The sequence below is a fragment of the Salmo salar genome, chromosome ssa24, assembly GCF_905237065.1.
Source record: "Salmo salar chromosome ssa24, Ssal_v3.1, whole genome shotgun sequence".
NCBI lineage: Eukaryota > Metazoa > Chordata > Actinopteri > Salmoniformes > Salmonidae > Salmo > Salmo salar.
The window spans coordinates 33,095,178-33,118,177 of record NC_059465.1 but is presented as its reverse complement, the minus strand read 5'-3'; the positions used below and the strand labels follow the sequence as shown (position 1 = coordinate 33,118,177).

The window sequence follows — 23,000 nt, the reverse complement described above, 5'->3', positions numbered from 1 at the left end:
GGAGGAAGGCTCAAAATAATGGCTGGAATAGAGTGAATCAAATAAAATAAAATATATCTGTCACACGCTTTGTAAACAACAGGTGTAGACTAACAGGGAAATGCTTACTTACGGGCCCTTCCCAACAATGCAGAGATAAATAGTGGAAAAAGATATTAAATAAAAAATTATAGGAATAAATAGAGAAACAATAACACAAGGAATAAATACACAATGAGTAACGATAACTTGGCTCTATACACGGGGTACCAGTTCTGAGTCAATGTGCAGGGGTACGAGGTAATTGAGGTAGATATGTACATACAGGTAGGGATAAAGTGACTAGGCAAAGGGATAGATAATAAACAGTAACAGCAGCGCATTTGATGAACCAAAGAGATTAGTGCAAAAAGGGTCAATGCAGATATTCCGGGTAGCTATTGGTTAACATTTTAACTAACTATTTAGCAGTTTTATAGCTTGGCGGTATAAGCTGTTCATGGTCCTGTTGGTTCCAGACTTGGTGCATCGGTATTGCTTGCCGTGCAGTAGCAGAGAGAACAGTCTATGACTTGCGTGGCTGGAGTCTTTGGCAATTTTTAGGGTCTTCCTCAGACACCGCCTGGTATAGAGGTCCTGGATGGCAGAGAGCTTGGCCCCAGTGATGTACTGGGGCGTACGCACTACCCTCTGTAGCGCCTTGTGGTCAGATGCCAAGCAGTTGCCTGACACCATCTCTGACCCTCTCCCTGTAGAGCGTCTCATTGTCATCGGTGATCAATCCTACCAACGTTGTGTCATCTGCAAACTTAAAGATGGTGTTGGAGTTGTGCGCGGCCATGCAGTCGTGCGTGAACAGGGAGTACAGGAGGGGACTAAGTATGCACCCCTGAGGGGCCCCCGTTTTGAGGGTCAGCATAGCAGATGTGTTGTTGCCAAACCTCACCACCTGGAGGTGGGCCGTCAGGAAGTCCAGGATCCAGTTGCAGAAGGAGGTGTTTAATCCCAGGGTCCTTAGCTTAGTGATGAGCTTGGAGGGCACAATGGTGTTGAACGCTGAGCTGTAGTGAATGAACAGCATTATCACGTAGGTGTTCCTTTGTTCAGGTGGGAAACGGCATTGTGGAGTGCAATAGAGATTGCGTCATCTGTGGATCTGTTGGGGCAGTATGCAAATTGGAGTTTGTCCAGGGTGTCTGGGATGATGGTATTCATGTGAGCCATGACTAGCCTTTGAATGGCTATATTTGTGAGTGCTACGGGGTCGATAGTCACTTAGACAGGTTACCTTGGCGTTCTTGGGAACAGGGACTATGGTTGTCTGCGTGAAACATGTAGGTATTACAGACTGGTTCAGGGAGAGACTGAAAATGTTAGTGAAGACACTTGCTAGTTGGTCAGTCCATGCTCTGAGTAAGCGTCCTGGTAACTCATTTGGCCCTGCTGCCTTGTGAATGTTAAACTGTTTTAAGGTCTTACTCACATCACCTATGGAGAGCGTGATCACACATTGGTCTGGAACAGCTGGTGCTCTCATGCATAGATCAGCGTTGCTAGCCTTGAAGGGCACATATAAGTTATTCAGCTCATCTGGTAGGCTTGCATCACTGGACAGCTAGTGGCTGGGTTTCCCTTTCTAATCTGTGATAGTTTGCAAGCCCTGACACATCCGAAAAGTCAGAGCCAGTGTAGTAGGATTCAGTCTTGTTCCTGTATTTAACGTTTTGCCTGTTTGATGGATCATCTGCAATTTCTTATAAGCGTCCGGATTAGTGTCCTGCTCATTGAAAGCGTCAGATCTAGCCTTTAGCTCAGTGATGATGTTGCCTATAACCCATGGCATCTCGTTTGGATATGTATGTACTGCGGGGACAATGTCGTCAATGCACTTATTAATGAAGCCGGTGACTGATGCAATAAATTCCTCAATGCCATTAGATAAATCCGGGAACATATTCCAACCTGTGACTTTTTGACTTTTCCTAAATAAGTCTATATAATACACTGGCATTGATAGAATTTTAATATCACAAACAGAACTGGCGTTATTACTAGTTTTAGGAGGGCATGTCCTTTTTTGAATGGTTTAACCCGTCGCCCCTCCTTTTCTCAACAGCATGGCCTGCCCGTCTCCTTCTCCCAACAGAGTGGCCTGCTCCTCTCCTTCTCCCAACAGTGTGGCCTGCCCGTCTCCTTCTCCCAACAGTATGGCCTGCCCGCCTCCTTCTCCCAACAGTATGGCCTGCTCCTCTCCTTCTCCCAACAGTATGGCCTGCCCGTCTCCTTCTCCCAACAGAGTGGCCTGCACCTCTCCTTCTCCCAACAATATGGCCTGCCCATCTCCTTCTCCCAACAGTATGGCCTGCCCGTCTCCTTCTCCCAACAGTATGGCCTGCCCGTCTCCTTCTCCCAACAGAGTGGCCTGCTCCTCTCCTTCTCCCAACAATATGGCCTGCCCATCTCCTTCTCCCAACAGCATGGCCTGCCCGTCTCCTTCTCCCAACAGAGTGGCCTGCTCCTCTCCTTCTCCCAACAGTGTGGCCTGCCCGTCTCCTTCTCCCAACAGTATGGCCTGCCCGCCTCCTTCTCCCAACAGTATGGCCTGCTCCTCTCCTTCTCCCAACAGTATGGCCTGCCCGTCTCCTTCTCCCAACAGAGTGGCCTGCTCCTCTCCTTCTCCCAACAATATGGCCTGCCCGTCTCCTTCTCCCAACAGTATGGCCTGCCCGCCTCCTTCTCCCAACAGTATGGCCTGCTCCTCTCCTTCTCCCAACAGTATGGCCTGCCCGTCTCCTTCTCCCAACAGTATGGCCTGCCCGTCTCCTTCTCCCAACAGTATGGCCTGCTCCTCTCCTTTTCCCAACAGTATGACCTGCTCCTCTCCTTTTCCCAACAGTGTGGCCTGCTCCTCTCCTTCTCCCAACACTATGGCCTGCCCATCTCCTTCTCCCAACAGTGTGGCCTGCCCATCTCCTTCTCCCAACAGTGTGGCCTGCTCCTCTCCTTCTCCCAACAGTATGGCCTGCCCATCTCCTTCTCCCAACAGTGTGGCCTGCCCATCTCCTTCTCCCAACAGTGTGGCCTGCTCCTCTCCTTCTCCCAACAGTATGGCCTGCCCGTCTCCTTCTCCCAACATTATGGCCTGCCCGTCTCCTTCTCCCAACAGTGTGGCCTGCTTCTCTCCTTCTCCCAACAGTATGGCCTGCTCCTCTCCTTCTCCCAACAGTATGGCCTGCCCATCTCCTTCTCCCAACAGTGTGGCCTGCTCCTCTCCTTCTCCCAACAGTATGGCCTGCCCGTCTCCTTCTCCCAACATTATGGCCTGCCCGTCTCCTTCTCCCAACAGTGTGGCCTGCTCCTCTCCTTCTCCCAACAGTATGACCTGCTCCTCTCCATCTCCAAACAGTATGGCCTGCCCGTCTCCTTCTCCCAACAGTGTGGCCTGCTCCTCTCCTTCTCCCAACAGTATGGCCTGCCCATCTCCTTCTCCCAACAGTGTGGCCTGCTCTCTCCTTCTCCCAACAGTATGGCCTGCCCGTCTCCTTCTCCCAACAGTATGGCCTGCTCCTCTCCTTCTCCCAACAGTATGACCTGCTCCTCTGCATCTCCAAACAGTATGGCCTGCCCGTCTCCTTCTCCCAACAGTGTGGCCTGCTCCTCTCCTTCTCCCAACAGTGTGGCCTGCCCATCTCCTTCTCCCAACATTATGGCCTGCCCGTCTCCTTCTCCCAACAGTGTGGCCTGCTCCTCTCCTTCTCCCAACAGTATGACCTGCTCCTCTCCATCTCCAAACAGTATGGCCTGCCCGTCTCCTTCTCCCAACAGTGTGGCCTGCTCCTCTCCTTCTCCCAACAGTGTGGCCTGCCCGTCTCCTTCTCGCAACAGTGTGGACTGCTCCTCTCCTTCTCCCAACAGTGTGGCCTGCCCGTCTCCTTCTCGCAACAGTGTGGCCTGCTCCGCTCCTTCTCCCAACAGTGTGGCCTGCCCGTCTCCTTCTCCCAACATTATGGCCTGCTCCACTCCTTCTCCCAACAGTATGGCCTGCCCGTCTCCTTCTCCCAACAGTATGGCCTGCTCCTCTCCTTCTCCCAACATTATGGCCTGCTCCACTCCTTCTCCCAACAGTATGGCCTGCCCGTCTCCTTCTCCCAACATTATGGCCTGCCCGTCTCCTTCTCCCAACATTATGGCCTGCTCCACTCCTTCTCCCAACAGTGTGGCTTGCCCGTCTTCTCCCAACAGTGTGGCCTGCTACTCTCCTTCTCCCAACAGCGTGGCCTGCTCCTCTCCTTCTCCCAACAGTGTGGCCTGCCCGTCTCCTTCTCCCAACAGTATGGCCTGCTCCGCTCCTTCTCCCAACAATATGGCCTGCTCCACTCCTTCTCCCAACAGTATGGCCTGCCCGTCTCCTTCTCCCAACAGTATGGCCTGCCCGTCTCCTTCTCCCAACAATATGGCCTGCCCGTCTCCTTCTCCCAACAATATGGCCTGCCCGTCTCCTTCTCCCAACAGTATGGCCTGCCCGTCTCCTTCTCCCAACAATATGGCCTGCCCGTCTCCTTCTCCCAACAATATGGCCTGCCCGTCTCCTTCTTCCAACATTTGAAAGTGCCCAGCTGATAATCACCCCGACAATTACCTCAGAACTGAACCTAAACTATATACCGAAACTAATTTCACACATATAACAACAGATTAAATAAATTAAGTAAAGTATGATGGGGAGAATGGGTGAGTTGATAAGTGAGGGGAAGCGAACGATGCATAATTATGTAATCACCAATTGTGAATGAAGAACAGGGCGGGCCATTCTATTGTAATTATAGGCCTCATTTTAAAATGGTATGTACTCTATATCAGTCCACCGAATCAAAACAGTCTTATCAGTCAACTCTGGCCTACTTACAGTAGTCTACACAGTGAGAGCGTACGTAATTGTACATTCTGAATGGCTTTCAATATCTGGGATAATTCCACATCGCCTAGCAGGTGAACGAGTGTCGGAGAATGTGGTGATGAGGCTTGTGGAACTTTATGTAGGCAAGGGGAGAAATGTCACCATGGACAATTTCTTCTCTTCACAGTCATTGGTGAACAACTTGCTTGCAATGTCTGGCCGGCACCCTGAACAAAGTGAGACGGGAGCTCTCTCCCTCTGTGCAAAATAAGGCACCTGAACAGCCATTGTACTCCACAATAGTGCACTCCACAAATGTGCTGAAGAATGACAAGACACCGTGAACGGGGACACAATAAAGACAAAACCGGATACTATTACGCACTACAACCAAACAAAGGTAAGTCAAAGTGTGTCAAGCAAGTCAAAATTACAAAAATGTTGTCACCTGTTAGGACAAGGGACAACAGCTAAAGTAAATCCAACTGATGCCATTATGTGAAGATGCACACAAGCACGAGTTGATAATAATTGACCATTTTTTACTGCTGTTATATTGACACTTATTGTACATTCATTATAATAAAATTTTTGCTTTTGTGCCGAGTTTCACTATTTATCAAGGCCACTTGGGGTTTATTTTGATGTTTAGGCTACTGATGTGTTCATCATTTGACCACGCGTCTTTTGACCATACGTCTTGGTAATCGGGGTATTTTATTTATCTATGTTGTTGTTAGAAAAATACGCTGTTACCATGTTCCAAAACATATGCTTTCTGTTTCACCTGAATTTTGCCATAATTGTTTTGTTTTTACATATAACCTACAGTAACATAAACTAATGAAAATGCTTTTATTTGAAATAAAATAAAAATCATTCTGTGTTACCCAAGAGCCTTCATAAACACAACCAAATTATTATTTTTGACATGGCATATATGAAATATATCAATTGCACTGTTAGAATGTTGCAGTCAGAATGACTCCTCATTAGCTGGAAGGGGGCGTCCATCGAGGCCCAGCAGTTCTACTGTTAACAAGTATCAGAGCTCGGCCTCTCCCGGTCATCCATTCCCTCCCCTCTCTCCTCTGCCTGACCAGGCCCACCGATCAGAATACCTGAGTAGGAGAATACCCGACTAAACCGCTTAAAAACACAGGGGAATAAAAAAAGAGAGAAATATTCAACGTCACTTCACCTTATCCGCTCTTCTTCCACCTGCACTTTAATGTGTCTTTTCTATCTAACTCCCTGGCTAAATCTCACAGGCAGCCTGACTCGGCACAGTGTTCTGAATGTAATTAATTACCCTCCCAAGCCTTTTTGGTAAGACATTAACTCAACATTGGAGTGTTGTGCTGACATGGTGCAGTGGAAGTCTTCATTCCACAGAAAGGATTTTGCTCTTGGATTGTTAACTTGTTAGGTGAAGTGATGAGCATGCAATTTGAGGTGCAACAGATACAGATACTCCACTGTGAAATAAAGGCTGAGTAAAAAAAATCAAATTTCTAGACCATGAATATGGCAATAAGAGTGCAATAGATTGCAATGTTGCTTCTGCTATGGATATTTCTAGAAATCCATTATTGGGGACTTTCTTAACCGTTTTCAGCTCACTATTAACATTTCTATGACTCCATTTTCTTCTTCTCTCCACAGCAGTGCAATTTGTGACATGTTCCACCTCCTAAAAACAAAGAAGAGTGGTCATATTCCATCAAGTTTCGGTGCAGGGAGGCAATTTACAGTAGATTTAACCTGTTTAGGATAGGGGGCAGTATTTTCACGGCCGGATAAAAAACGTACCCGATTTAATCTGGTTATTACTACTGCCCAGAAACTAGAATATGCATATAATTGTTTGATTTGGATAGAAAACATCCTAGAGTTTCTAAAACTGTTTGAATGGTGTCTGTGAGTATAACAGAACTCATATGGCAGGCAAAAACCTGAGAAGATTCCTTACAGGAAGTGCCCTCTCTGACCATTTCTTGTCCTTCTATAGCCTCTTTATCGAAAATAGAGGATCTCTGCTGTAACGTGACATTTTCTAAGGCTCCCATAGGCTCTCAGAAGGCGCCAGAACGGGGAATGATGACTCTGCAGTCCCTGGGCGAAAAACAGTAGGGCTTTTGAAAAGTGATCGTTCTGAGAACAATGACACGGGTGAGCGCGTGCATGTGAAGACTCCATTTTCTATTTTAAGTCTTTGAACGAAAACAAGGTCTCCCGGTTGGAATATTATCGCTATTTTACGAGAAAAATCACATAAAAATGTATTTTAAACAGCGTTTGACATACTTCGAAGTACGGTAATGGAATATTTTGAAATCTTTTGTCACGATACGCGCCGGTGCATCACCCTTCGGATAGTGTCTTGAACGCAAGAACAAAACGCAGCTATTTGGATATAACTATGGATTATTTGGAACCAAAACAACACTGGGTGTTGAAGTAGAAGTCCTGGGAGTGCATTCTGATGAAGAACAGCAAAGGTAATCCAATTTTTCTTATAGTAAATCTGAGTTTGGTGAGTGCCAAACTTGGTGGGTGTCAAAATAGCTAGCCATGATGGCCGGGCTATCTACTCAGAATATTGCAAAATGTGCTTTCACCGAAAAGCTATTTTAAAATCGGACACCGCGATTGCATAAAGGAGTTCTGTATCTATAATTCTTAAAATAATTGTTATGTTTTTTGTGAACGTTTATCGTGAGTAATTTAGTAAATTCACCGGAAGTTTTCGGTGGGTATGCTAGTTCTGAACGTCACATGGTAATGTAAAAAGCTGGGTTTTTATATAAATATGAACTTGATTGAACAAAACATGCATGTATTGTATAACATAATGTCCTAGGAGTGTCATCTGATGAAGATCATCAAAGGTTAGTGCTGCATTGAGCTGTGGTTTTGGTTTTGGTGACATTATATGCTAGCTTGAAAAATGGGTGTGTGATTATTTCTGGCTGGGTACTCCCTGACATAATCTAATGTTTTGCTTTCGTTGTAAAGCCTTTTTGAAATTGGACAATGTGGTTAGATAAAGGAGAGTCTTGTCTTTAAAATGGTGTAAAATAGTCATATGTTTAAAAAATTGACGTTTTGGGATTTTTGAGGAGTTTGTAATTCGCGCCACGCTCTATCATTGGATATTGGCGAGGCGTTCCGCTAGCGGAACATCTAGATGTAAGAGGTTGCAATACACCAAATATTGAAGCTCATTCTATCATGGAGGAATGTTGGAGAGTAAAAAACATTTTGGAGAAGGGCCTGTATCAAATCTTACACGTTGTTAAACCGTTCTGTAGGGACCTAAAATCTTTACCCTTGCTATATATTGTACAGTTTAATTGAAGTCTATTGGGCTCGGGAGAAGAGAACCGTTGGTATCAATTGCAGGAGTGCTGCCACAACGGTAATATAGCAGACACAAGATACAGTTGAGCTATTACAACAGGGAGGCCAGGAAGAATAGAAAAACAGCAGTTGATTGAAATATGACAAGGATCTCTCTGGAGTCGTCCAGAGACTTTCACACTGTCAGGCTCTCTCTATGAAACAAACAGGGTGGAACAAGAGATGTGCAGGACCACTAAAAAAGAACAAACAGTAACAAACAGTGAGAAAAAGGAGAAGAGAGAGCGAAAAAGAGGATGTAGCCTACTGACTTGCCCTTGTGGTTTTACTTGGAAAATAGTAGACCTGGGTTCAAATACATGAGTATTTGGTTATTTGTAATTGAAATACTTATGTACAGTGTATTTTCATACTTTCTAATAATATGACCCGAATCAACTACTTCTATTGTAGGTATTTGAAAGTTTTTCCTAATAATTTCCGATAAATAGCCTACTATTTAAAACATGTTTTTCATATATTTTTTTTCAAACTGAATTATTTCAAATACCAAACAGACCTTTGTTGAAATGCATGGGAATATTTAAATATTTAATAAAAAAATATACTTGAGTATTTTCAAATACATGCCAACACTTTCCAGGTGTATTTCCAAATACATTCCAATATTCAACTACTTGTATTTTAAAATAATAAAATATCCAAATACTAGACCAAATAAAATACATTTGGAAGTAATTGAAATACAGTAAATAGAATTTGAACCCAGGTCTGGAAAATATAGAAGTTCACTGACTGGGTCCAATCTTTATAACACACAAGTCTCTTGGTATAATACAATAAACAAAGTTAATTATTTGTATATTTTTTCAAAAACTTCTCTTTAAAAAGGCAAAAATTTAAAGTAAAGCAATACATCTCCCTGCCAAGATGAGGGGAGTTGGAAGAAAAGGCCAGATGTTTGGGTCTAGTTATTTGACTTGGTTCATACTGAGCACGTCCTGAATCTCTAGACTTCTGCAGCCTCTCGGAGAAGACACACCATGTTCCAAACCTCCTCAAAGACATCCATTCATGTGTCCTCACATGTCCTCACTGACAGTCTATGGTGGACATCTATGCTACAGAGTGGGATTTTTTTTTCTCTCCCTCTGCAATGACTGCTTACTGCTTTCGCTCTAATGGCCAATGGTTGTGTACCGAATAGTCCATCTCCTTCCGTTCTGCGGCACACCTTTAGTTTGACCCAGGAGCCGGCCTTTTCCCCAGCATTGATTTTACTGCCTGAGCCAGTCAAGGGCGTACATTACTGGACGAGCCTGGGGGGACTCAGGGGGTTGACCACTGACCATACTTCATTATTCAAAACTGCTGCAGAGGCGAAGAGTGCAGGTCTCCTAGGCCTAGCAAACTCCAGCTCTTATGTAGCTTGTGGCTAGCTCGGGTGACACTAGGCAATCTCAGCTCAGCCTTGCCTTCATTGGTTCCGCTCAATCAAATTAACATCCGCAAGCCAACCACTTCTTCAAGCGGCGAGGAAATATAGACCGAATCACAGCTAATCTTGACCCTTCACCGCATGTTTCAGATGTGGTGGTGTACAGAGCACTGCCAAAGGTGGAGGAAACGAGAGCTATTAGTGGTTAATCTTAAACTATGATTGTATTTACGCCATCTAACATGCTGTTACCCTCTGACCTGAGGGGAATTGGCAGGTCCACTGGCTAATTAACCCTTTGGCACCTAAGTGGAACACCATTACTGATGAATCAATTACTTCTGTGCTTGATTTCCCCCATCAACGTACTCTGCAAATATTGGCAAATAGGAATCCGCAGTGAGATCGGTGGGCTGCTGCGAAGATGGTGCTATCACTGAATGTGTAAATCTTTTTGAGTGCAAGTGTGAGGAATTTCATGTTGACAAGTCTGCTTGTGTTAAATCAATGTGTGAGTGCGTCACTGTTTCCATGTGTCAGTGTATAAATGGAGGTGTGTGTTCCTGTGTGAATTTGCATTTATTTGATAGATAGACAGATAGATAGCGACGGAATGTATGGTTTATAAATACATGCAACATCTAAGTGAGTAACAGCCAGTAGTGTCTGTGGCCATGTCCCCGGTAGTGGCTGTGTCCCTGGTAGTGTCTGTGGCCATGTCCCTGGTAGTGTCTGTGTCCATGTCCCCGGTAGTGTCTGTGGCCATGTCCTTGGTAGTGTCTGTGGACATGTCCCCGGTAGTGTCTGCGGCCATGTCCCCGGTAGTGTCTGCGGCCATGTCCCTGGTAGTGTCTGTGGACATGTCCCTGGTAGTGTCTGTGTCCATGTCCCCGGTAGTGTCTGCGGCCATGTCCCTGGTAGTGTCTGTGGACATGTCCCTGGTAGTGTCTGTGGCCATGTCCCTGGTCTGTGGACATGTCCCCGGTAGTGTCTGCGGCCATGTCCCTGGTAGTGTCTGTGGACATGTCCCTGGTAGTGTCTGTGTCCAAGGGTATCTGTATGCTGGCCGAGGCCTCTCCTCTCGGTCTCAGCCACACTGAGGCTCAGGAGGGGAGAGACTTGAAGAGAATATTTACAAGGCTCAGCCACTGTGCCCAACCAGACCCCCACGCAGACGGAGACACACACACACAAACGTTCACACACTCTCCGTATTGCACGCACACATGCATGAATGTGCACATACAAACACACACTCAGATTCTCTCTCAAACAGTCATGCATGAATCCACAGACACACACGCAGGGCTCTTAGCCCGACCAACCTCTCCAAGCCTGTGGCGCTACAGGAAACGCCTCTGGAGTCCGGCAGCCTAATGCGTCCTCTAGCATTAAATGCCTGAGAGGCGGAAACACCTTGAAAAGTAATATAGCTGGAAAGCTCATCACAGCTCTGTCCTGGGACACACTGATTAACAGCCATCCAGGCCTTGTTCTCAAATATGCTCCAAAACACGTGTCACTCATTCCACGGAGCGCTGAGTGTCTGCGGGTTTTCGAATTAAGGTCAATAATTAGGATGTTTTGATAGGATGTTTTGTTGTGGATTGCATAGTTCATTAATACTTATTCCATATGTAGCATATGAACGTGCCATTATATAGTGTCGCTGTATTCTTAGTCTACGCTTATGGTCACAAATGAGGAACTATAGATTTCAAAACAAAAGGTTGCTAGGATCCTGCCATTGTCTCCTTTACCTCTTCTCTCTCGGTCCTGCCAGGTTTGACAAACGTTTGAAAGTCTTCCAGTGCTCAAAATTGAGATTGGTTGAAAACGCGGTGGCCTGCATCCAAAGATCATCCTGGGCGTTGAAATTATAAACTCCTCAAGCGAGGCATTCAATCAGCGGATGGAGAAGTGTTTTCAGGCATGGGCCGCTAAACTGACCATTTATTGGCACATGAGGGCATACAGTAAATTGATGTGTGCCCATTGGAGGGTGATATGTGCCATAACAAGTTACCATTATATATCTGTTTTCAAACCCTTATCTTTGCCATGCTCCCGTTATGAAAGCCTGCTTCAGGAAACAACATTTGACTGTATAAAACAGCTAATTTGATCACTTGTCGTTATGCTCATTTGGTGAATTTATGCTTCTGGGAAAATGTAGTTCACTATATTCTGTTAAACAGAGACTGGAAGCTGCCAGTGTGTTTTACAGGATTGAATAAATCAAGAGATCTCTGTGTGTGTGTTTAGGTGTGTTTCCTCCCAGGTTATCCCTACTCTGACCATCGTAAGTCCGTAAGCAGCAGCACCACGAAGTCCTTATCTTTAAACAACACAGCGAGAGTAGCAAAGTAAACAGACCTCCTCTAAAACAACAGCCCGAGTAGTGTTGCTGCTCTCCTGATAGCAGGGAGACAGCCCTTCCGCTGGCTGGCATGGGCAATTGGAACGAACACGTGTACTCTATTGAAGGACCGCAAACACATTTTCGGGCAGTGTACCGACCAGGACTGCTAGACAACATGCCCTTATCTGATCCAGGAGACGAGACAGCGGCAGAGAGGCCCCAGCAAGCTGTGCTGGAGCCCGAGATAAGAAGATGCAATGCTAACACAGAGATGAGACCAGGACGGATCTGGACAACTATAGGCTGCACAACATATTTCTCTATTCATTCTGCTTCTCAAATTCATTTACCATTTCATTGAATGGGGTGCTATTCTTGTTTTCATAATGGACATTTTTATTCTGATGCATTTGGGCTATTACTGCTGAATGTTGAAATATTGTTTGGCTTTTACAACTACTAATACTTCTGCTTGAGTTCTGGTAGACACGGTTCCTTCCATTACTCAGGGCATGCAGTGTTTGTGTTCCATGTATTTTTTAATGGAGCAGTTTGGTTATCTTCATGAAGTGTGGATGGCTCACCTTGTCCTTCTTCTGTTTCTCATCTTGATATAGGAGCCACCTCTCTCCGTCGTTGCTGTAGGCCACCTTGTAGGAGCCGACGAACTGGACATGGCCAAAGTCCTTGGCCCCCTGGGTGATGATGCCGGTGATTTTAGTAGGCAGGAGCATGTCAACCTGAGAGAGACAGAGAGTGAGATAAAGAATGGGGTGGAGGGGAGAGAGAAATAAACTTTACTTAGTCACCTCTCTGACTCAGCTAAATGAAAGTGTCAGTGATGCTCAATTTTCTCCTTCCAGTCCGTCAGCATCTTTTCTCTTCTTATCTCCAGAGACGATTTATAAAGACATTGTACATTTGGTTGCAGGAAGTAACCTTCAATTATTCACAGCATATTGAACAACAAGGCCTCTCCTCAGCAGAGCAGAAATCGCCGGCCATAGCAGCTTCTAAAAGCCGGGCAGCACCATATGGGTAAATGTTTTAACACACTCTCATTTGTAGCCTACATCAAAGGGCTTGGTAGTAAACAGTGTAGCTGTTACATCATTTACTTTTAAGGTTAAATTATTCCTCATTATTTAGAACTAACAAAACAGTCCATGTTTCTGGCTGTTGTGTTAAGCCTGGACTTTAACACACAATAACAACAATGTACAGAATGTACCATAACTATCTATTTTACTATTACCAAGCCCATGCAGGATTTCATGCAATTACGACCAATTAAGTCAATGGTTTGTCTGGGTTAGCATCTCTATATTTATTATGCGTTGATTATGCTCAATGACTAATGTATGTGAATTCACAATGCCAAAAACAATACATTGTTTGAATCTAAAGTGGAAGAACCTGAGAGCAAGGCACACTGAATGTAAGATGGGTATCCCTAGAGTATAGAACTGTGCATTGAGGGAAAAGTTATCTGTAGTATCTGAGCAGAATTCTGGAATTATAGGTGTTTTCGCTTTATCTTTCATAATTTAGCCTCAATCAGCATAGCGTTGCATTTGAGGAAATAAACAAACAAATGTGTGCATGTTGAGTAATCATACCAGGTTGCATCCTACAGAGGAACCAGGGAGAAGAACAGGTAATGTTCGGGTCATACATTTTGCATTCTATTAACGATAAGATCCTTTCAATCTCTCTAAATATGCACTTTAGCAAGGCACTTAACCCTAGTTGCGTTGGATAAGAGTGTCTGCTAAATTATTAAAATGTAAAAGTCTGGATTTGAAAAATGAAAAACATTTGCTGACCACTATCATCAAACTCTCTGCAGTTGCATGGCCAAACTGTGGTGGCAAAGTATCAAGACCTAATGTCTATAACATCACGACCGTAACTGTCTTCTCAGATCCATGCACAACAACAGTCCCCTGCACATGCTGGAGAGAGGACAGGCTGAGTTCTGCCATTGCATGGAAACTAATAAAACATATTGGCATAGAGAGAATGGCGGTCAAAAAGGAGAGAGGGGAAGTACGATTGAGAGAGCTGGATTTCCTAAACTGAATTTACAACATGCAGCAGGAGCCCATATATTATCCTGATTAGTCTGGTCAGAGTGAGTATGTGATAGTGTGGCTTCTCTCTCATGTTTTCAAGACCCTCGCATGACTCTACGTTACTGTACATCATTCCAGACATTATATTATTATGCATTGCAACACAATTTTACATGAACATTTTAGTCATTTAGCAGACGTTTCTTTTATCCAGAGTGACTTACAGGAGCATTTAGGGTCCGTGTAGGCTGTAGATTCTTCACCTAGTCGACTCCAGGATTCAAACCAATACCATTTCGGGTACTGGACCAACTCTCTCTTAACTGCTAGGCTACCTGCCGCCCAATACAACATATCACAATGCATTACACACACAAACATGCCTCACTATGGCGCGTGTTGCACATGAGCTCACATCTCCACAACACCTGTCATGAAGCCGAGATATTGCTTCAGAGCATGCCTTCAGTCCTGTTCAAACCTCCCAGCTCCTGACAGACTTCGGGGTGATTCCCCAGGGATTCATAGAAGTTTTCACTACAGACACCCTGTTGGAGGAGCAGGCAGGCAGGCTCAGGCCTGCTCCCTGACTTTTAAGGAAGAAAAGCCATGGCTTGCTGTCAATCTTTCTGTGCTCTTATAAAACAGAGTTACGTGATATGGAGTAAGCAGCCAGCTCTTGGGGTTCTGAAAACAACATAAAATGGGTTCGCTCTCTGAGGTAGTATGTCAGTTGCACAGTTACGGTCCTAATTTAAGTCTTGGTACAAGGGCACTTTACCTTGATATCATGTAGGAAATTATACACATGAGCTTAAATCGTTCGCTATGAATACACTATTCATGAGCTACCTCCTTCAAAACCAGAATTGAAAGAGCCTTCACCGCTTTGTTTAACGAAGTTTTCATGTCTGTTTCTGAGGGGGGGAGTACAGTATGTTCCTATGGTGCATATAAATACGTTTATGGTAACCTCTCTTTTATAATTACAATAATTGCAAACAGCTTCAGAGAGAAGCTGCTCATTGAGAAAAGGAGTGACACGTCACATTGTGAGGCTTGATTACCCTCCAAGCAGAGCACAGCGCAGAGGTAATCTCATTCTGGCCAACCAGTCGAGTCTGCCACCAAAACAAAGGCATGCTTGAAGGGGAACCTGTAATTGCTGTCACAGGTAGCGGTCAAAAAATACGACCGCCCCTGGCGCAGCCAGCTCCCAACACTTTGATGGCCCAAACCGAATTAAAGGGTGAGATAAGCTTGTTAGAGCCAGGCAACCCCCCAACCTTCCCCCAACACACTTAACCCTGGCACACCAGAGGCTTTTGAAGTCTTTGCAGCAACCTCTGCATGGTTGTGGTGGAGAAAGACACACACAAAAAACAATACCAGCATTCCTTTCTTTCTCTGTCTCCTTCTCCTCGAGGGAGTAGAAGACGACACAAGAGTCCCACCCTCCCTTCCCCCAACCCCTGTTCTCCATTTCAACCCGTTTCCCCCAACTGCGGAAAACATTTGGGTATTCACAAAATGTATTTTGTAGAATTAATTAGCACTGCCCCTGCAACACCTGGGGGTGCTAGAATTCGTGTCATGGCTCTAAGAGGCGACATATGCATGTGTTTCTCACAGACAAAGAGAGAGAGAGAGAGAGAGAGGGAGAAAGAGAGAAAAAAAGAGTAAGGGAAGAGAGAGAAACTCCCTCGTCTGCTCATTAAGATGAAAGTCGACGTGTAATCCCCATGTCCATATTTGAAGTGGTGGTGTTGTCTGAGGGCTGACTGCTGTAGAGGAACACAGTTATCCCCTCTGCTGCTCCATACCATACATCTATAGCAGCAGACAGCAGCTAGCTCCCCCTCAAGCTGTGCTGATTTAATTGTGTGTGTTGAAGACTCATTTAATCTACACTGCTCATATAACCTGACCCAATTTCTAGCCTGCGGGGAAGTGTGCATGTGCTTGTGTGTGTGCCTGGGTTTGTGAGTGTGTGTGGAGTGTACACAGTGCACAGAGCAGGAGCCAGGGTAGTATACTGTAAGTACAGTTCGTGCAGGGATGTGGACTGGACAGGATGATATCATGGCCCATCAACCCCAAACTGGGGCCGCCATCGTTAAAGCTTAAAGCAGAGGTGTGAGAGGAATAGGCCAATTCCCATGGTTTTCCCTAGCGTGACATCCGTGCTCAGAAAACTAGATAGGAGTGTCTCTTCCTGTATCTTAGCAAGGGGCCCTGTATTTGAATAAAACATCATAGTATCGAGACATGCAAGCATAATGCTGTTGAGTTTATTTTTATGAAGGGAGAAATGTGTGTGAGTTTCTATATGTCAACTGTTTGAGTCAACACAGATCCCGACCTGTGAATTCCTTAGCAACACACAGAACAGGCTCCAAGCATGTTCTAGAACACCACCTCAATGGATTTAACAGGCCAAACCACGCGCTCTGGGAAAGCCTGTTGAAGAGGTGGTCGTGTCGAGGCTTATGCCTGATGACCTGATAATCACAGTCTTGGCTCCAACTCTAGGCAACACTCAGGCCAGCCCAACTGGGAGACACCACATGGGAATATAAGAGTGAAACACCTAACACACACACACACACACACACACACACACACACACACACACTCCCAATCCCTTCCATGACTACCGTTTCCACTTGAGGCAGCGGGATGTCAAATCACATAAGGCCTCCGCTGAGCACTGACATGGCAAAAGGCGGGTTCTGTCAAGTAAGAGGTGCGTACACCTCTGTTGCCTCGGGGCCTAACTCACAGTGGAGATACTAAAGGCTCAGTATTGGCTGGATTGGAGTGAGACCAGCCCCTGCTGGGGTAAGGTAAGTGCAAGACATGCAAAGTTCAACACAGAACTTCCTGCTTGCTCTGACAAATCGACCTGTGTTCACTGCTTTTAACAGTGCCACATGTCACCTCACCCTCCTAGAGCAAAGGTTCAATGACAGTTGTGGCGCATACCGATCCACTTTAGGAAAAAAGTGTCAAGCGTTGAGTGGAAATACTTGGCTATGTTGAGAAAATTGTGGAGAAATATTGGTGGCAGCTTCCCAATATTGGTCAAAAATGAGCTAATAAAAGTGTGCATCTTCAAGCCAGTGGTAGTTTTAAGCCTTCCAGTAAACAGTAAATCGAAGGACACTACAAAGCAGTCTGAATGTTCGAGCCAATTATTTTCTCATGTCCTTGGTATTAGTATGCATCACACTTCCTTTATCCCTCCCTCCTTTCCTCACCTCACTCTGTTTCCTTTGCCAAACTTAGCACAAACAACAGTCAAATACTCTTGCCACCCTAGGTATAGACTGTTCTCTCTGCTACCGCACAGCAAGCGGTACCAGTGCACCAAGTCTGGAACCAACAGGACCCTGAACAGCTTCTACCCCCAAGCCGCAAGACTGTTACACAAGACTGCTAAATATCAAATGGCAACCTGGACTACCTGCATTGACCCTTTTTTGCACTAACTCTCTTGTACTGACTCTATGCACACACACTGGAATCTACCCACACACTCACACATGCTTAAACTGACGCACCAACATAACATATACAAAACATGCACACACGTGTGTACTGACACCACATACACAAACACACAATCTCACACACACACACACACACTTTCACACTCACCACATATGCTGCTACTGCTCATTATCTATCTTGTTGCCTAGTCACTTTACCCCTACCTATATGTACATATCTACCTCAATTACCTCGTACCACTGCACCTCAACTCTCTTTATATAGCCATGTTATTTTTACTCGGTATTGTTATTCATTATTCACCGTGTATTTATTCCTTGTCACTATTTCTATTTTTTTATTTGTATCTTTATCTTTACCTCTGCATTGTTGCAAAATGACTCATAAGTAAGCGTTTCACTGTTAAATAAAATTAGATTTTATCTGATGTGAAAAACGTTATGCTAAAACATGCAGGTGTAAAACTGTTGAGTGCCTTTGAGGAGAGACTACTGTGATCAGAGTGAATTTGTCACAGCACACACAGTTGAAAAGACTTGACAGCTTTTCATTTAGTGGGAGCCTTTTTCCCCCATGCATCATTTAAACCAGCGGGCCCAAGCTAAGTGCTTGAGAAGAAGTTTTAAGCATAAATTCACCTGTGTGCCAAAAGACAAAGACAGAATGGATTATAAAAACACAATTAAGGCGGGGGATCAATTTCCAAAAGAAATCTTGGATCAAATCCAGTTATTAAAAGGTAAACATTCTACATCCTTCTGGAAAATAAATTCCATGTTTCTAGGGATGGGCTAGAGATAGACTCTGCTTGTCTCATTAACTCAAATCAAATGGGGGGGAAGAAAACGGCCATGGAATCAACCATGCTGACAGATCATTTAAAGCCCATGCAGTCTTTGTAATTGTATTTTTAAATCATCACTGTATGTCTAATAAATCACTGTGTGTGTTTATTTCATGAAAATAACTCACTGCACTGCCCCTTTAAAGCTTTGACAGTGTGGAGGGACTCCATTGGTTCAGTGTGTCGTGTCCAATATCTGTTGGAGAGTAGAGAGGGACACAAATCCACGGGGCGCATCCAAATAATACCTGCTTTCTCCTGAAGTGTGCACCCGTTCACTAATCCCGACACATTTAAAAACATTGGATTGGTGTAGGCATGGGCTATAGTACATGTTATTTCCTTTTAAATCCATGAAGGGAAGTAAACAAGTGCACTCTTTGGGAGAAAGGAGAGATTATTGGGATGCAGTCAGAAATTACCTCGACTAACCTGTACCCCCACACATTGACTCGGTACCGGTACCTCCTGTATAAAGCCTCGTTATTGTTATGCAAATGTGTTGTGTTAGTTTTCTATATTTTTTTTTTACTTTAGTTTACTTAGTAAATATTTTATTAACTCTTGAACTGCATTGTTGGTTAAGGGCTTGTAAGTACGCATTTCACGGTAAGGTCTACACCTGTTGTATTCGGCGCATGTGACAAATACACTTTGATTTGATTTGGTCTTACAACAGCGGAGAGAACGCTGGAAATTACACCCACTGTGATTCTCATAAACAGCATTTACGTTGGATTTGGCAGGTGGCAGGGTTAACACGGGGTTAAGACTTACAGATCAGGCGCAGAGTAGTATGTCTGTACTCTCTTTTCATCTACTATACTGGGATAAAGGGCAGCCATTTATTTTGTAAAAAAATTGATTACAAGTTTATTATACGTTTCTCTTTCCTTAGTGGTCTTTGTGAGTGCTAAAAGTGTCAAGTGTGAAGCATACACGCACACACGCACGCACACACACAAAGACTGTTGACAGACACAAACTGTGAATGCCAAGCAAGGCCTCTAATATGATCTATACCTAGTTTCCTCTAATGTTGCACCCTTTCTTAAAATGGACAGCTCCAGATCAATCATATTATCATTGTGTGTGACTGACAAGATGCTACATCTATAAGGTGCTCCATCTACTTGTGAATATTCAATAAGAATCTCTGATAGAAAAGCAATGAGATAAGCACATGGATACAAGTCTGGTCTTGGAGAGGGAGATTGGCTTTGATATATGTTGAAACAGCCAGATACACATGTAGAATGCATAGGAGGCAATCTGGGCAGCACTGAGTTGAGTCGAGGCGCCTTCAAACCTTACATTCCTACAGATCCCTGAGATTAAGGCTCTCTCTCTCTCTCTGCTGGAAACTCATGAATCAATCATTCAAAGATAAAAAAAATAAAATAAAAAATAAAAAACATCCAGCATCAGTTGAGCGAGAAAAGAGACGGGGGAATGAGGCCGACGTGTGCTAGAAGATAAGAAGAGAGAAGATAATGGAAGGTGAGGTGTAGCATTATCCAGGCTCAAAGGAGGGCTGTTCATTTAAAGATGTGATGGCCGGGGGACACTAAAAAGCACCCAACTGAATCAGGGAGGCAGATGGATCTAGCGTCCCCACAGTAACTTCATTTGGAGGCTAATTGAATAAGCGCGCTAGCTGCGTGGAAATTGAATAAAATAGAGCTAAGTAAGGGCCATATTGGACTGGATTGAAATTAGGCTCCGCCAATAATGCTTTAATTAAATTAGTATCAGATGTGTTTTTCAAATTAGTTTAAGTTACTTCTAAGATATTCCTGGAATCATGAATTCACATCTGATGTTCTAATGATTATAAGAGACAATGACGTTTGGCGTTACCAAAGATTCGTGAGCAACAGCTCTTAAATGTTTTTCTCTATTTTTCTCTACAGGCCCCCTGGAGATGAGTATGATGAGTGTACCGACCACGAGTCTCATTGTTAGTCTCATCCCGTACTCTGCCCTGGTGGACCAGTCCACACACCTGCCCTAGAGGACCAGTCCACACACCTGCACCTAGAAACATATGCAAGCGCACGCACGCACAGATACATGCACACACACATACACACACACATGATGAAGGCTCCATATTTCATATTTGCCACCTTCATCGAATATCACAGCTGTGGCTAAATGGTTGTGTGCTTCTCTCTGATTGCATTGGGAACCACCTGGAGATTTTGTATCTGTAACACCCTTTCTTCAATTAGTTCAGCAAGGCAACTTGGCCGCAGGTGCTGTTCCTATTGATTCCCTAATGCGTGTGGAGTAATAGGACAAATAATGATAAAATGCCAGGTAGCACCGAGAATGAAGAATGCATTTAAACTGATTAGAATTTTGAACGCTCATGGATCCTCAGTCTGCGCGGACAAAATGCCATCATGAATACTTTGGACTAGATCAATATGGAAGGCTGGCAATAGCAATAGTTAGGCTGCAGGGGACTCTGCTGACTGCCTGAGAATACATGACCAGATGCCTCCAGTGGTCCCACAGGGGGCCTATGCTGAAGGACACTGAGGACAGATCACCCTTCAACATTCCCAATTACTTGTTGCATTCCACTTTTTCGCCATGCATGTCATTTAATCAAAACACCAGTGTCTTCTTTCTCCCAGACAATCAAAATCCCTCTATCACACAGCTTTTGACTCCTTTGGAGAGAGACATGCTTCAACTCTGAGCTGTGTTCTGCATAAACACTCAAGACAAGATGTGAGTTTCAACCGGGAGGCATAAGAACAGTTCTCCAGTGTAGATGGAAATAAACATCCAGCTAATTTTATTGATTAAAGAGACTGAGTTTGTGGTCGGAGCAGTATTGCACCAATTTCATTAGGGAAGCAGTGCCTTGCAGAAGCCTAGTATCATAATACCATAATAATACTTGGATTGCCGCAAATACATGTGAAGAGGAACAGAGCAGGTATCTATCAAGTATTACTTCTAATTAACATTCCTGTTTTCTTATACCTACGGGTTTGTCAGTGTCCCTGACGTGTTAGGGAGCGTTGCAGCTTGCTTCATTCGCACGTGTCCTGTGACACTTGGAAGTTGTCATAATGATACATTCTCAGGTTCATGAATTTAAAAAGAGTAAACCTACTGTAAATACTATCTGCAAAAGGTTAAGGGTCAATTCAAGATTCAACAACATTCTCTGGTCGGATGAAACCAAGATTGAACTCTTTGGACTGAATGCCAAGCGTCACGTCTGGAGGAAACCTGGCACCATCCCTATGGTGAAGCATGGTGGTGGCAGCATCATGCCTCGGGGATGTTTTTCAGTGGCAGGGACTGGGAGACTAATCAGGGAGGGAAAGGTGAACAGAGTACAAAGAGATCCTTGATGAAAACCTGCTCCAGAGCACTCAGGACCTCAGACTGGGGCAAAGGTTCACCTTCCAACAGGACAACAACCCTAAGCACACAGCCAAGACAACGCAAGAGTGGCTTTGGGACAAGTCTCTGAATGTCCTTGAGTGGCCCAGCCAGAGCCCGGACTTGAATCCGATCGAACATATCTGGAGAGCTCTGAAAATAGCTGTGCAGCGACGCTCCCTATCCAACCTGACAGAGCTTGATAGGATCTGCAGAGAAGAATGGGAGAAACTACCCAAATACAGGTGTGCCAAGCTTGTAGCGTCAAATCCATGAAGAATCTAGGCTGTAATCGCTGCCAAAGGTGCTCCAACAAAGTACTGATTAAAGGGTCTGAATACTTATGTATACGTGATAATAAAAACGATTTTTCGTGTGTAGATTGATAAGGATTTTAAAAAAAATCTATTTTAGAATAAAGCTGTAATGTAACAAAATGTGGAAAAAGACAAGTGGTCTGAAAACTTTCCGAACACACTGTATTTGCTGCCAAAACATACGCAGTCATATTATAAATAGCCTGCAGTTTCCAAACTCAATTCCTCTGCCTAAACTAATCCAATTTACATCACCTGCCATACATATTATGAGCAGAGCAATAATGAAGATTACAGCACTGTTTTCATTGCAACATGACTTAGTCATTATAACCCCACAATTAACTCTGCTGTTCTCTTTCTTCAGTCTGTTTGAAGTTGGAGTCTGTAGCGGTGAAACAGCCACATCCGTTTGCCATATTACAACAACAAAGACGTTACTTCAAACAAGGAACACTGTTTTATTTCCCTCTGACATCATTGCACATCATTACATGCACAATAGAACAGGAAAGTATTTGTAACATTTGTTTTACCACGACACTGGAGCTCCTCTTCTCTGTGTAGCCCTTTGCTGCAGTCAAATGACCTCATGGCCTATAATATTTTTCCTAATTTCATAATGAATAAACATCATATATATATATATATATTTACAAAAAATTATATGGGGGATTGGAAATGATGCAGACTATTACATTGATGGAAGCTACAATCTATATGCATTATTAAAGCTGATGTACCCTCTATTTATTATTTAAAAAACCTGCCGAAAATCCAGTGTTTCTATGTCATATGGTTTTG

General features: G+C 44.2%; 1 protein-coding gene across 3 annotated transcripts in view; it reads right to left on the bottom strand.

The window, feature by feature from the left end:
- LOC106585765 (EGF-like repeat and discoidin I-like domain-containing protein 3) overlaps positions 1-23,000 on the bottom strand; it is a 212,798-nt gene that overhangs the window by 5,765 nt on the left and 184,033 nt on the right. For all 3 annotated transcript variants that reach the window (XM_014172354.2, XM_014172355.2, XM_014172353.2), the window contains one exon: positions 12,624-12,779. In XM_014172354.2, the coding sequence (XP_014027829.1) occupies positions 12,624-12,779 (156 nt within the window). The remainder of the gene's footprint in view (positions 1-12,623; positions 12,780-23,000) is intronic.